Here is a 13,894-nt window from a genome sequence, read left to right on the forward strand (position 1 = left end):
AACTGTTTTAGTATAAAGTCTGGAAATAAAAGTCGTGGGGGGGCCAGCTGAGGAAATGCTTCTCACTACAATAACTGCAGTAATGAATCACATTGAGTGTTGCATATTGTTTATTAGCACAATCTCTGGCCAGTATTTTGCACAATCTGGAACACACGGCCAATATTCCATATTCATCAATCACAGATCAATAGTGTCGGCTATTTTACGTGAGCATTTGTTCCCATACTTGCATGCGTAAACCTTTAGCAAACAAGGTCTTTTGGGTTGTTACGATCGATTACCCTCAGACAGCTGCTTTTGGATTGTGAGAGAAAAACCTACGTACTCAAAGGTAAAACAGACAAACAGAGATTCTTTTAAGGCCAGTCTAAAACAGGATTTTTTTTGTTGCAACATATGCAGACCTCATGAAGGTTTGCGCGATAGAAATCAGTTCCCATATACTGCAAACAATTTACCAATTGTTTGGTTTCTCCAGCAGCTACTTCAGATTTAAATCCCTCAAAAGAAACTTTACATCACTTTTTATTGGAAGAGTGCACTGTGTCGAGTAAACTGTAGGCGTAATGAAAACTATTATTTTCACAATCGTTTCCCCTTTCTGTTCCTCCATATATATATATTTTTTTTTTTTCTCTCTGTCACAAAGCACACCCCAGCACATGCACACACGCGCCAACCATTATTAAAAGCTGAGTAATCAATTCTTTATGGTCAATGCTTTCACATCTCTGAAAAAGAAGTCTTTTGAAGGGTATTGGAAACATTTCTCCCTGCAGGCACGGAGTTTAATGAACAGCTGCACTGGATTATAATTCACATCACCCAAGTCTCACAGTTTGAGTTGAGCGTTAATACTCCCATTCTTTACTTTCTTGTCCGAGGGAGGAGACCGGTACTTGTTGAAACTTGACAGCTTGAAAAGTCAAGGCTGTATTTCAGGCGTGAGATCTGTACAGTTAATCACACAAGCTGAACAGCTTAATTGTGGCCCATTGCTGGATTTATACTCCAATAATGATGATCACTTACGCCAGCGTCGGCGTCTGTCCGTCCAGCCGTTTGATTTGTACTGTTGGTCCAGTGTGGTTCAAACATACAGTGGTCAATTTTACAAATGCCAACAAGGTCTGACCAACTTCTTGCTCGTACTACTGTGTCCTTCTACCTTTCATTCCTCTAATACTTGCCTTTGTCTCTCTCTTTCTCTCTCTCTTCTGCCCTTTTTTTTTTTTTCCATTCTTGACATTTAGAAACAGCATTGCAGCATCTGCTGTGTGTGCCTTCAATCTCAGTGCCATAGCCCAAGTTTTTCATGGACCCTTCAAGTACCAGGAGAACTCAAGGTCCGCCTGGCTGCCATATCCCAACCCCAACCCAGACTTTCAGGTAAGGATGCAAAACTGAATCTCATTCTTATTTAACACATGCTATTTCATGTCAAATTGTATTCTTTGTTGGCTTTACATTTTCCACATTATTAAACATTATTGTTAATTGCTGTAGGTATCTTTAGATTTTTATTTCAAGTTACAGGCTTTGAAATACATTTAATAGACTGTGAATGTTACAATTATTACACTTATTTTAATGCGAAAGAATCAGGTGAATTGAACTTGCTGGGTATATGCCTTGAAAGACGTTTTGCTCATGCTGAGATAGACAAATGACATTGTTATGCTTACGGTTTTCCCTGAAACTCATCTTGTGATTTTAATGTGTCACAATGAATATATTTCAAATGTGTGTTTTAATTAAATAATTCATTTTAGGGACTGAAAACTACTGTTTACATTAATGCTGTGTTTCTAGTTGTGTACCATTTAAAAAACCTAATATGATAATTATTGTAACAGATGTGGTTGTTCAAGGCTATATGGAAAGACTCACAATACTTTTTCAAGAATAAAGTACAGCAAATGTTATTTCTGGTCTATAAAAAGCCATATGACTGTTTACACTTATAGTTAATTGCCTGAATTCCACAAGTATTGCCATCCCTGTTTTTATTGATATATCAAATCACAATCACTTTCTGTGTTGTATTGTCTGTTGGAGAAATAGTATTAATAAGCATGTAGATTTTGTTTTCCTATGTGGGGAGCAGGGATGGAACATGAACTATCTCCTAAGCAAATTGCACTCTCAGTACTGACATTAGTGGAAACATGTTTGTTATTCATCAGGACTCATAACCTGTGTAAAGTTCAGAGCTCTCCGTTAAATATCATTTGTTCATATTAGAGGTAATTCAGGCTCAGTACGCGGTCCAATATTTCAAATAACGTGTGCAATTGGATGCACGCCCTCAAAGAAATGTATGTACAGTGTTTACAGCATGTTGAAACTGATGAATGTTTGCCCTCGATTGGCCTCACAGTCCCGGGCAGCTTTTCGCTCAAATTAATTTCCTCTCACTTTCAATCACCCCCCCCCCCCCGCTCAGGAAACACCCACATTACGAGCGGCCGTTATAAAAAACTGTGATTTTTTACAATGGCGCAATCGTTCCATGAAGATGTTTCATAGCCTTGTTCTGTGAACTTTAGTTCCTCCTAATAAAGTGTCCTTGTTTTGCACAAGTGGCACTTTATGTTTACACTCCATTCTAAAACCCAGAGGGGCAAACCAAGCACCTTATTCTGATTTGAAGCGCTCCTCCATACTGATGACACAGAGCGAACGTTTTATTAGCAGAAGTGGCTGCAGTTGTTGTAAGCTTCGCTGATAGAGAGAGGGAGCTAATCCATAAGGCTCTGCATAAGGGATTGAATTCCCTCTGAGGTCTGGCTACCAATGGTTGATGCGCACCTCACTGCTACACGTGTTTCCCCGCCGCAGCCCCTTCGATCATGTTTCCGTCAAGCCAGCAGATCCATGGGCCTGCTATCGGGAACTTGCACATTATCTGTAATGGCATGCTCAGTCAGAAAAGTGGATGATTTGCTTATGGTGAAAAGTGCTAACTGTGTTTTCTAAAAATAAGAAAATATAAAAAAAGCAAACTCCTATAAATGTGTAACATAGCCTCTCACGGCCGTCATGCATTCACATATCTACATGTCAGCAGCTGGCAGACTGAAATTCACTTATCGTCCTGAAAACCAATTTCCTCTATCAGGACAGGGCTGACCACAGGCTCATGCTGTTCAGCATACCGTAGGTACTCCGCAGAGGGGTTTCTATGTGCCATAAGCCCTAATACGGCTGTGTTCCTCAAGGATAAGCCAGGATCCGTTCTTCCTCTCCATCGCCATCTCTTCACTTAAGCTTGGGTACAATGGCTGCTCCTCACCGCTGGACCGATGCGCACTTTATCTAGGTTTCAGTGACATCTTCATCAAGCATTTGTCAATGTTGGAGGATTAGATTTACGAGCGCAGGATTTATAGCCTGCCTGGCTTTTTTTTCTTGCTTTTTTCTTTTTTTTTTGCCCTTTCAGCCCCCACACCTACACAGATGTGCATGTACAAACACCTCCAGGTGTCATAAAAGCCACCAGCCATGTACAGTACCTATTTACTGTACACAAAAACACCCACATAAAAAAAAGGGCTATAGACTGCTGCAGAGTTGGGATAATTATGACTGTGAAGTCATTACTCACACACACACACACACACACACACACACACACACACACACACACACACACACACACACACACACACACACACACACACACACACACACACACACACACACACGCACTGGTCATTGATTGAGAGCTTAATTCTCTGTCTGTCTGCAGAGAAAATCCCCCTATTTATTTGAGCCACGCGGATTGATCCTGCATGGTTTATTCAGGCTATGAGTCATGTTCTCTGTACATTAGGAGCTAATACCATCTCTGTGTTGTATAGGTTTTCTGTCACTCTGTAATTGCTTACTGTAAAAATGCACTCATTGTTCAGCTGCCATATGTTGTAAAATATGCTCTGTCAGATGTTGGTGCAAAGAACGTTTTTCTTATCGTGAACATTTGAACTGACATATCTGTGTCACTTTCATCTTCCCTGTGATCAAAATATTGAAAATGTAAAAAAAAAACATTTATTTTTCTACTTTAAATGTAGATAACCTGGAAACTAAGGGGAAAAGGGAAATGACATCTTATCAGGATGCAACACCTTGGAGGCGTTTCAAACAGGAACTCATTTAGTAAAAACATGCTGTACAACAACCTTATTTCTGAGTGGCACTTATCATGCTGGCAGAGCACAGTGTGGTGGTGATGAGCAGGACAGCCGAGTGTGAGATGGGCCCTCAGCCAAATGATGGTAGTGTCCCTCACCTTGACTGTGCTGAGGAAATCACGCCATTCATCTCACTGCACATTGGCAGATGTCATGGACACCCGCTGGCCGGCTCCCGACTTTGTAACTGTGGCAGAAATGTAGTCATGCAGACACTCGGGGATTCACACATGCATGCCGTGCAAGGACATACCACAAAAGAATAACTTCAACATGTGTCACTTCACACAGACACACATGCTTTACATTTTTTTTGTGTTATAAGAAAAGGTCTTATTGGAGGCACCGAGACACATACATGTTCATGTACAGTCGCTGCAGCATTTCCCTATTCTTCAGGGCTTTTTTTTCTTATTATAGCAAGCCACTGATCCGGTCACCATCCTGGGAAAGCCCTCTATGATTCTCATCTGCCAGCCCATGCAGGGCTGGGGATTGATCTGTATAAAGTCTCCATGCTGTTGTCACTGTAGCTAGCCAGCAGGAACTAATCGCCACACAAGGTCTGGCCTCTGCTTTGCGGGAAGAGGCTACCTATGGTTAGCCTGGAGCAAACCTGATGCTGCTCTCAAAACCAAATAGACTCATTCATCCGGGTTGTAATTACAATGCCTATCATACGTTTCTTTTCTTTGTCTAAATGTAGTGCCTATTTGTGGCTAATCCTGACCCCGGCAGTGGACCTCTTTTGCTAAAAAGGACATGCATGTTTAGCTTTACTCAACAATCCCTCCCTAAGCTCAACTGGCTTCGTGCCTCGCCAATGTCCCTTTAAGCTTGGTCGACTTAAACGTTTCCATATAAAAGAGCACAAATATATTTCTGACAACTCACTTCTCTGAATGCTTAGAGAGGTACGTTGAGATGGGATACATAAAACACTAATTCCACACTTGCCAAAATTAGAAATACAAAAGACTGCCAGCTTTTAACTTCGGCTTGGAGTGAACATTTGAGAACAGCACCCTCAGTCACATGTCTTTCTTGGAATGAGTGGTACAGTTAGCCAAAGGACTGATGCTAGTGAGTCGCACATTCAGTGTATGAGTGTTGGGATCCAGATTAAGGTGTTAAATACACCATTAATGTTACAATATGCCCTGATGATGTAACATATCTGCATTTAATGTCGTTTCAGGAACTTGACTATTGGAAGAATGTCAAAACTCACCTTCTATTTAAAGTACAATGAACATTACGGTGTGTCATTTCACACATTTGGTTGTCTCGTATAGACTTCACACGCTTTAGTGGCTCATATATAGAAATTATATTTTGGACGTGACTCTTTGTTTTTGCTTTCTTGATGCTCCCATTTGCAGAGTTCACATTATTGAATTCTTTTTTCAATAAATGAATCCTGGGAAATATCTTACATATCAGACATTTCAAATTATAATTTGGTGCCGTGGTGCTTCAGTCCCAGAGCTCTGCTGAAAAACACGGTCAACAGTGTAGAATAAATCCAAATGAGTCTGTGATGATGAAATCTGCCTATGTATGTGAGATGGTTCTGCTGTTGTGATTCTGCACAAATCTGGTCATTTTGAAGCTTTATTGTTCAGAGACTTCTTTGTTTGGGTGATATTGCTGCTTTTAGGGAGAGAACTGTGTGCAGAAATATCATGAGGAGCAATAATGAAGACCTGAAAAACCTTTTTTTAAGATATTTTCTTTGAGGTAAAGAATGGCACAATCAGCCCACATTATTGTCGGGTTACGGCTAAAACTCACAAGCAATATATATGCATATGAAGAAAAGAAAATCTAATAAAGGAGATAACCACTTGCTCAGTCAAACATTCATTCACCCTCCCTCCGTCAGCCCTGGTGTATCGACTACAAAACCTTGAGGTTGGGGAGGATAGCAAACCTCTGCAAGGAGACAGCAATTGACTTTAAAGCCGTGTTCATTTAATCATTCGGTTCCTCTCTTTTCCATCTTTGGTGGTACTTCTGCACAGACATAATCTTAAGCCTATTAACTTGCCATCCCAAGGAGCTTGACTCTCATTAATGCAGTCTGTCCAACCTTTCTCTGTCTGACTACCTCGCCTCCACAGTGCGGCACCATAGAAGCTGGCTCCTACATTAACCTGACTCAAAGAAACCTCCAGGATGCTCAAAAGTTCCTGCTGATGCATGAGGTGGTCCAACCCGTGGTTCCCGTGCCCTACTTCATGGAGGACAACGTGCGCTTCACACATGTGGCGGTGGATGTGGTGCAGGGGAAAGACATGCTGTTCCACATCATTTATTTGGCCACTGGTGGGTTCCTCATTATACAATGCTATCTTGCAAAATGTTTATTTGTATATGTATTGTGCACCTACACCACTTCATGATTATGTCACTTTGTCATATTCTGAAATCTGCTCTCAGTAAAGTAAAGTTCGCAATTTTTCTAACACCTACTACACGACTGCACTACTTGTAAATACTCCTTAGTTGTACATATTTTTTTACTTATATCTTACCTTCTGTATTAGATTTTCTACCATTATGTGTGTTTTTTAGTGCTGTCACTATTCTATTCTATTCTATTCTATTCTATTCTATTCTATATTATCTACACCAGGTTCTTCTACATAACCGCAGAAAGTTATCTTAGTCACATTTGTTTTATTTTATTTCCTGTGTTCACAGCTTTGACGAGGGCAGGTTTTGGCATATAAAAAGACTGAACTCAAAAGCTCCATGCAACAATAAGAATCTGATCGGAACACACCCACACAGTGCAGCTGAGGTTTTGAGGTTTTTTTATACCTAAGGATGGTGTTTTGAAATGTTAGCACTGACTGTTGCTCACACAACCATGCATATTGATTAATACGTAGAAATACTTGAGTCCTTGAAGTACTCTCTGAATAAGGAAATAAAAGGCTAGCGGGAAGAATAATGAAACCAATCGATCTGTATCTGGATCAAAGCTTTGCCTTTGAAAAAAGCTTGATCACTCTATACCTCCATATGTCCTCCAGATGCACCATGTGAACACACACACACAAACACACACACACGCAGAGAGAGAGAGAGAGAGACACACACACAACACATACACTACAATACATATGTGTTGGCAGGCACACAGAAACAGTACAGCACATGTCGCTCTCATGCAATCCCTCACAAGGGGATCATAAATACCACTAAATAGCCACTAGTCATGTGTCAGAAAGAAGACGGGTAATAAATAATACACATCTACAACCCTGACTGGTCCTCTGACTGACATGCCTGGCACCATCTGCTTATCAGTCCTCTGTTTGAGCATACGGATGTGATAACATCCACCATTTGACTTGGCAAGGTATGAAAAGCCGTATCAGCAATGCGCCAGATAGATACCAATGTTTGAGTGTCTGTGTTATGATTTAACGTACATGTATGGATTATGAACAGGTGCGCCGAGCAGAATCTGAATGTGTTGATCCACTTCACTGGGCTAATGTACCATAAGCCCGCTGGGAAATGTCAACATGATCTTCCTGTTGTAGCTTCAGTGTTATTTTAGGATATCTCACATACAAGCGGGCAGTCGCTCTCTCTCTCGATTCTACTTTCACATACACACACACACACGAACACACACAGTCTGTTCCAGTTCACTGCTTCTGTGCTTGGCGTCTCCCTCAAAAACGCCCCTCTCATTGTTTGCATGGCGCTGTGATCGATGTAACATCGGACCAGGGCTGCCCACATAGCAAGTTCCCCAGACAATAACCACCCGCTAATGAAAACATCGGAAACACCGCCAAGGCCATTGGCTCGTACACATACTGTACCTAATCTCATGCTATTATTAATGCCTTAATGCACGCTGCTGATTGGGGCCATTGTGGAAAACCTGATTGCTCCAACTGGGCTTCCAAAAATCGTGGAGTATTTTTATTCAGGAATGTGGCCTGTAGAACGTTTCACCTTAATTTGCTATTCAGCCCTGGTTAGTCATCTTTGCCCTCCAGCAGGATTTATTTTTTGCTTGCGGTTAATGTGAACAGGAATCCGTTAAATGCGAAAGGTTATAAAGTACTGAACCTTTTACCAGTTACATGTCTTGAAAAAGAAATACGATCATAATTCATGGCATCAGAGGTGGAATTTATAGGGATGGAGGTGGGATACCTAAATTAGACATTATATAACATTACAAAAGAAAGCATACACAGAGAGCATTTGTTATATTTTTATAGCCACACCATGTTTTTTTTAAAAGATTGCCCCCTCATGTCTCGCAATAATTTAGTATGTTGTTTAAAAGCCCAGAAGAAGAGCACGTGCATTTATGACTATGTGAACTTAAGTTAGATTTACAATTGTTTTCTGGCATTTATTAGATTTCAAGTAGTTTGATTTATATCAAATTCAGGAGCTTTTTATGATTGTTACAGCAATAATAAAATGGGCAGATTTTGAACTTTGGGAACTAGATTATGGCACTTAGAAATGAATGTAACCATTCATGTTTTTTATCACCTCATCTAACTTTGGTTCAGGGGATCTTACGGGCGCGATACACCTCGAAGAAGTCGCCAAGTCCGTCACGGGGCAAATACATACAGACAGAAAACAACACACACTTGCTTTTCACAATTATGTGTAATTTTAGAGTCATCAATTATCCTTAAATGCTTGTTTTTTGACTGTGGAAGGAACCCAGACGAGTTGGCGAAAACCCACCCACGCACAGGGAGAACATACAAACTCTGCACAGACTTGAATCAGGAATATAATCACTGCTATGTGAAAGTGCTAATCATTACACTGTAATGCTTCCTCCTTGAGAAATTCCTTTGTAATGACTATATCGTATTTAGTTCAGTTCCATCTCACAGCTACATGAAATTTCTGCCCTTGCAGGACATGTTACTGAAATAAGTATGGTAATTGTTACTTGTGCTAATGAAACTCAATTTCATCTGCTGTTTAAACACTGTGTGCTATAAGGAAAGTCAACGTTAGAGAATAAGACAAGTGGCAAATGATCCCAAAGGAAGACGTTACAACAGCCAACTATAGCGATGTACTGTATAATTCATTGCATCAATAATTTATATCAAGGACAATAGGAAGAAGAGCAATCGAATAATAATTATTTGTGCAAATCAAACTAAACTTAAAGTACAATAGTGCAATTTGAATGAAAATTACCGTGCAAGGAGAGCACATTCTCCAATCAGGGTTGCATTAATCCTGCACCACTGGATTTCATCCAGCCTATCCACTGCACTGAGAGAATTATTGAAAGGAAGAATGTTATCATAAAATATGAATTGCATTCAATTGTAAATAATAATTATGCAAGATAAGTAGGCAATTATTAGACATTGTGACACGATCCATAGAGTGACTATTAATCATTCACTGTAGTAATGTCCGAATAAAGGAGCCTTACTGGAACTGTTATGTAACTCCCGGATATGAAATTATACACGGTTATGTTACTTGTTACTTCAAATAGTTATGGAATGATTGCTCATACTGCTTGGGGCAAAACTTAACTTTTATAGTCCCTGCCTTAAAGTTACCTATTAGCATTTCACCTTTCTTCCAATGGCATCACTGTGCACCTAATTACTTTTTTCCTTGCCCAGGGGAAAAGCATGTATAATAGATGATGTTTGTTTTAGCACTCCCTCAAAGAAAATTCACACTAACTTCATCTCACAGGGCCCGTCTTACACAAAATAAAGGTCAGGGTGTATTCACAATGACAAGGAATCCCACTCCTCCTGGTGTCATATCAATCCCATGGTGGAATCTACAGTGCTCTATGTTGATGGCATGACCAAGCTTGGCAGAGCAGCCGCCACCACTCTTTTTGACAGTCTCATTTCAGAGACTCCCCCGTTAGGAACTCCACCTGCACTGAGTTCACGTTGGCTCTTCGTTTCTGCCTTTCTGTAAAATCTCTTCTTTTGTTACTCTGTCTTCCGGATGCTCTCTCCTACATTACTTCACGCTCTTATTGTGCAGATAATCACCCTTCACCCTTTAGTGACCAAATCCCCTCTTCCTCCACTTTCTCTTCCAGATTACGGTACTATCAGGAAAGTGCTTTCCCCGCTCAACCAGTCCACGGGGAACTGCCTGTTGGAGGAGATCGAACTGTTCCCGCCCAGGAAGAGGCAGCCCATCCGAAGCTTGCTGATCCTGCACAGCCGCAGCGAGCTTTATGTGGGTGTAAGAGACCAGGTCATCAAGATCCCACTCAAGAGATGCAGCTACCACAAGAGCAGAGAGTGAGTAAATGCACAATCAAACAAACATTGGTGTGTGTGTGTGTGTGTGTGTGTGTGCGTGCGTGCGTGCGTGCGTGCGTGCGTGCGTGCGTGCGTGCGTGCGTGCGTGCGTGCGTGCGTGCGTGCGTGCGTGCGTGTGTGTGAGACTAACGATGTAAAGTGCTTTGGGACTGCTCAAGCAGTTGAAAAGTGCTACATAAGTGAAATCCATTCACCAAACAAACACTCCATTGACTTCAGTGGAAACACAGTTTAAAAGCCCTTTCTTTCATGAGATATTATTTTTTATCTTTTAGAGTCAGACCTTTGTGTTTGTTAGAGGCCTTTGCTAAGATTTAAACCCCTCAAATCAGCTTTGCATGAGCCTCCAGAGGTTTCCACATCTGCCCTCTTTCTGTCTCTCTCACTGTTTTCCTGTCTCTGGTTGTCACTGACCTGCACACACACGCGCACACACGCAAAAAGAAAACACTGTGTGCCTCGTCCCTCCTGCACAGTCCTGCAGCGACTGTGCACATGTTTATGAGATATATTGAGTTTCTGTCTGTCCGGGAGAAGCTCCATAAAGGCATAAATATTGAAAAAGAGAAGAAAAAATTTAAATCTGAGACAGAGGCCAAGGTGTGAAGACTCACCACAAGATTGGGATACCATCCATCACTGCACGCAGAGAAGGAATCACACCTGCATTCCTTGTCTCTCACACAGTGAGACGTTATTGGTATACACAACAGAGTTAAGGCTTTGTATTGCAGCTGCATCTCTGTGATTCATGCTGCAGCTATTATGACACTTAATCGTATCTTTCAGGCATTTTCATACTTTAAACAGGCAAGAAAAAAAACTGTGAAATCAGACTGGCAGCTACTTGGAGAGTCTCTGTGTTCATCAGTGACATTTCTTTGAGGTTTACCTGCTTGAAATATTAGGAGGCTGTCTCTGTTGGCTCACTGATGGGTGTGTTACAATCCACGAGGCCCTTAAGGCCCCTCTGGAAGACAGGTACTGACTTGTTCTTCTTCTTTTCATTTCACGCTGCCCTCCGTCACCCCTGATATCTCAGTCAGAGCAGATACAATCCAATCCCCCCCCTTTTCTTTTTTCTTTTTTTCACAGACATTATGTCAGCTGTCTCATGTGTGCAGGAGAGTCTTACATTTCTGCAATTTCACATGGAAATGTAGTTTGTGTCGGCATGCAGTTCATTGTTATGAAGCCCAAAGACAACTTTGTTACATTTTACTAGGGACACGTCAGGCAGCGTTGACGCCTGCAGCTCGGAGATATGTCATTGTGCTGTCACTACTGACTTATATTTATATGAAAAGAATAACATCAGGCTTTTTATTGCACTCAATAAACCATCTGAAGCAGATATGACAAAGACAGATCCAGGGAATATCTGTTGGGCTGATAAGCTATTTCGGAGAAGGAATATTCAAGTGTGTTTGTGGAGGAAAATGTGTAATCCCAGTGCTTGGTGCGAGATTACCTGAAAATCAGTTCAGCAAATTGTGTGAAGGCATAATTTGCTGATGCTGATGCAGACTGATGCATGTCGTTGTTCTCTATTCACAACAAAATGTCCATTTTTGTTACCTGCTCTTCTTATCTGCTTTCTTTATTCTTTGAGCTGTTTCTCCTTTATCTCTCTGATTTTGTCTTCACCTTTTATGTCGTCCGCCAATTTCTGTCCTGCATTAACCGACCTTTACTTCCCTTATACCGACCGCCTTCCCTCTTCTGATACTTTCTCCTATACCTTCTGCCACAATCTTATCTATCAGTTCTAATTTTTTCATTTATCATGTCCCCAACCATCTTATCTTTTCCTTTCTTTACGATCTCCCTCTCAAATCTGATGTTTCATTTCATATTGTAAAAGGGTGCAGAGCCGTCAGTGTGCATACATGACAGGTTAGCGAAAGCCCATTAAAAGTGAACTTTATCCGCTTCTTTCAGAGCCTGTTTAGGAGCCCGCGACCCGTACTGTGGCTGGGATCTGCTGCTGAAGAAATGCACCACCCTGGAGGAAAGTGTCAGGATGAGCCAATGGGAGCAGAGCGTCACAAAATGCCCTGTGAGTATCAGGGAGCCGCTATCTGATTTGCGCATGCTTCAATGTTACTGCTCAATTTCTTTCCTGTCTCCAATGTGAAACCTGAAAGTTGGTGGAAAAACACAATTATCCTCACTTGGCCTTCACACGCACGCACACACGCACACACGCACACACACACACACACACACACACACACACACACACACACACACACACACACACACACACACACACACACACACACACACACACACACACACACGACTCTCAACTCACAAGCGACGGCCCCTCAAACCCAGGAATCATATCATTTTGAGCACATCTCGCAAGGCGTGTACCCCCGTAGCTCGCAAGGCGTGTACTGCTGTAGCGATCAAGACTGCTCCCTCAATCATTCACCCCCGACTGCTGTTTCATTAGCAAAGCAGCTCTTCCATTTGTTTTAACGTACTCTAAAATTGGAAGCAGTATTAAGGGGCGGCAATCCCATCCATTTCAGCATAGTGCTTCTTCCCTCACTGTTTGCAAGACATCATTTTCAAACCAGTCACAGCTAAGAGTGCTGCATCCCTCCGTGCCCTTTATGTGGCTTTGCATTCAGAGGAATAGTTGATACTCAGGCCACCGAGCATTCAGTGGCATCTGTCAGCCGTGCTCTGGCAGAAGGCTTGCCAACACTGCATCCACATATAATTTCAGACACACACTGACTATTGAAAATGTATATATTTGTAGTCTGTACATATGCACCTATTATTATATGGCTTCTTGTATGTATATGTGTGTGTGTAGGCAAGGTGCAATTAGCTGGGGGGGGGGGGGGGGGGGGGGGGGCTACTACCTGACCACCCACACACATACTACCACCTTTTGTGATTCACCTTAACTTTCTTCACATTTACCCTGTGTGTGGCTGTGTGCATGTGTCTATACCATATGTGTACACACATTTATACGCGAGAGTTGTATGCATGTCTGCATGTGTACGTATATCTTTTGTGAATCCCTTTAAATACGTTGCTAAGCAAAAGGAGCTGGATTGATTGTTTGACTGATAAATACTGTCACTGCTGCAAATGTAGTTGTTTCATAGGATGGATGCAGAACTCACTCTTTTAACATGTTGTATATTTAATATTTAATTTGATAATTTATATCAAGAGAGGTTTTAACTTATCAAAAACCACAGTTTCTTTTTTATGCTTCAGTTTTCAGAATATTGGATAAACAAGCTTTTACGTATGACAGACTTTTTCTGATTTACCTTTAATCCTGATAAGCTAATGATATTCTAGCACTTTTTTAATTGGATAGAAAATACCCCAATATTC

The 13,894-nt window shown here is 41.4% G+C and overlaps 1 protein-coding gene across 1 annotated transcript in view; it reads left to right on the forward strand.

Annotated features, from left to right (window-relative positions):
- Positions 1 to 13,894, forward strand: part of sema5a (sema domain, seven thrombospondin repeats (type 1 and type 1-like), transmembrane domain (TM) and short cytoplasmic domain, (semaphorin) 5A) — a 142,275-nt gene that overhangs the window by 77,028 nt on the left and 51,353 nt on the right. The window contains exons 9-12 of the mRNA XM_080489449.1: positions 1,257 to 1,392; positions 6,323 to 6,527; positions 10,294 to 10,501; positions 12,464 to 12,581. Of these exons, the coding sequence (XP_080345575.1) occupies positions 1,257 to 1,392; positions 6,323 to 6,527; positions 10,294 to 10,501; positions 12,464 to 12,581 (667 nt within the window). The remainder of the gene's footprint in view (positions 1 to 1,256; positions 1,393 to 6,322; positions 6,528 to 10,293; positions 10,502 to 12,463; positions 12,582 to 13,894) is intronic.

Source organism: Lipophrys pholis (assembly GCF_963383615.2).
Source record: "Lipophrys pholis genome assembly, chromosome: 20".
Classification (NCBI taxonomy): Eukaryota; Metazoa; Chordata; class Actinopteri; order Blenniiformes; family Blenniidae; genus Lipophrys; species Lipophrys pholis.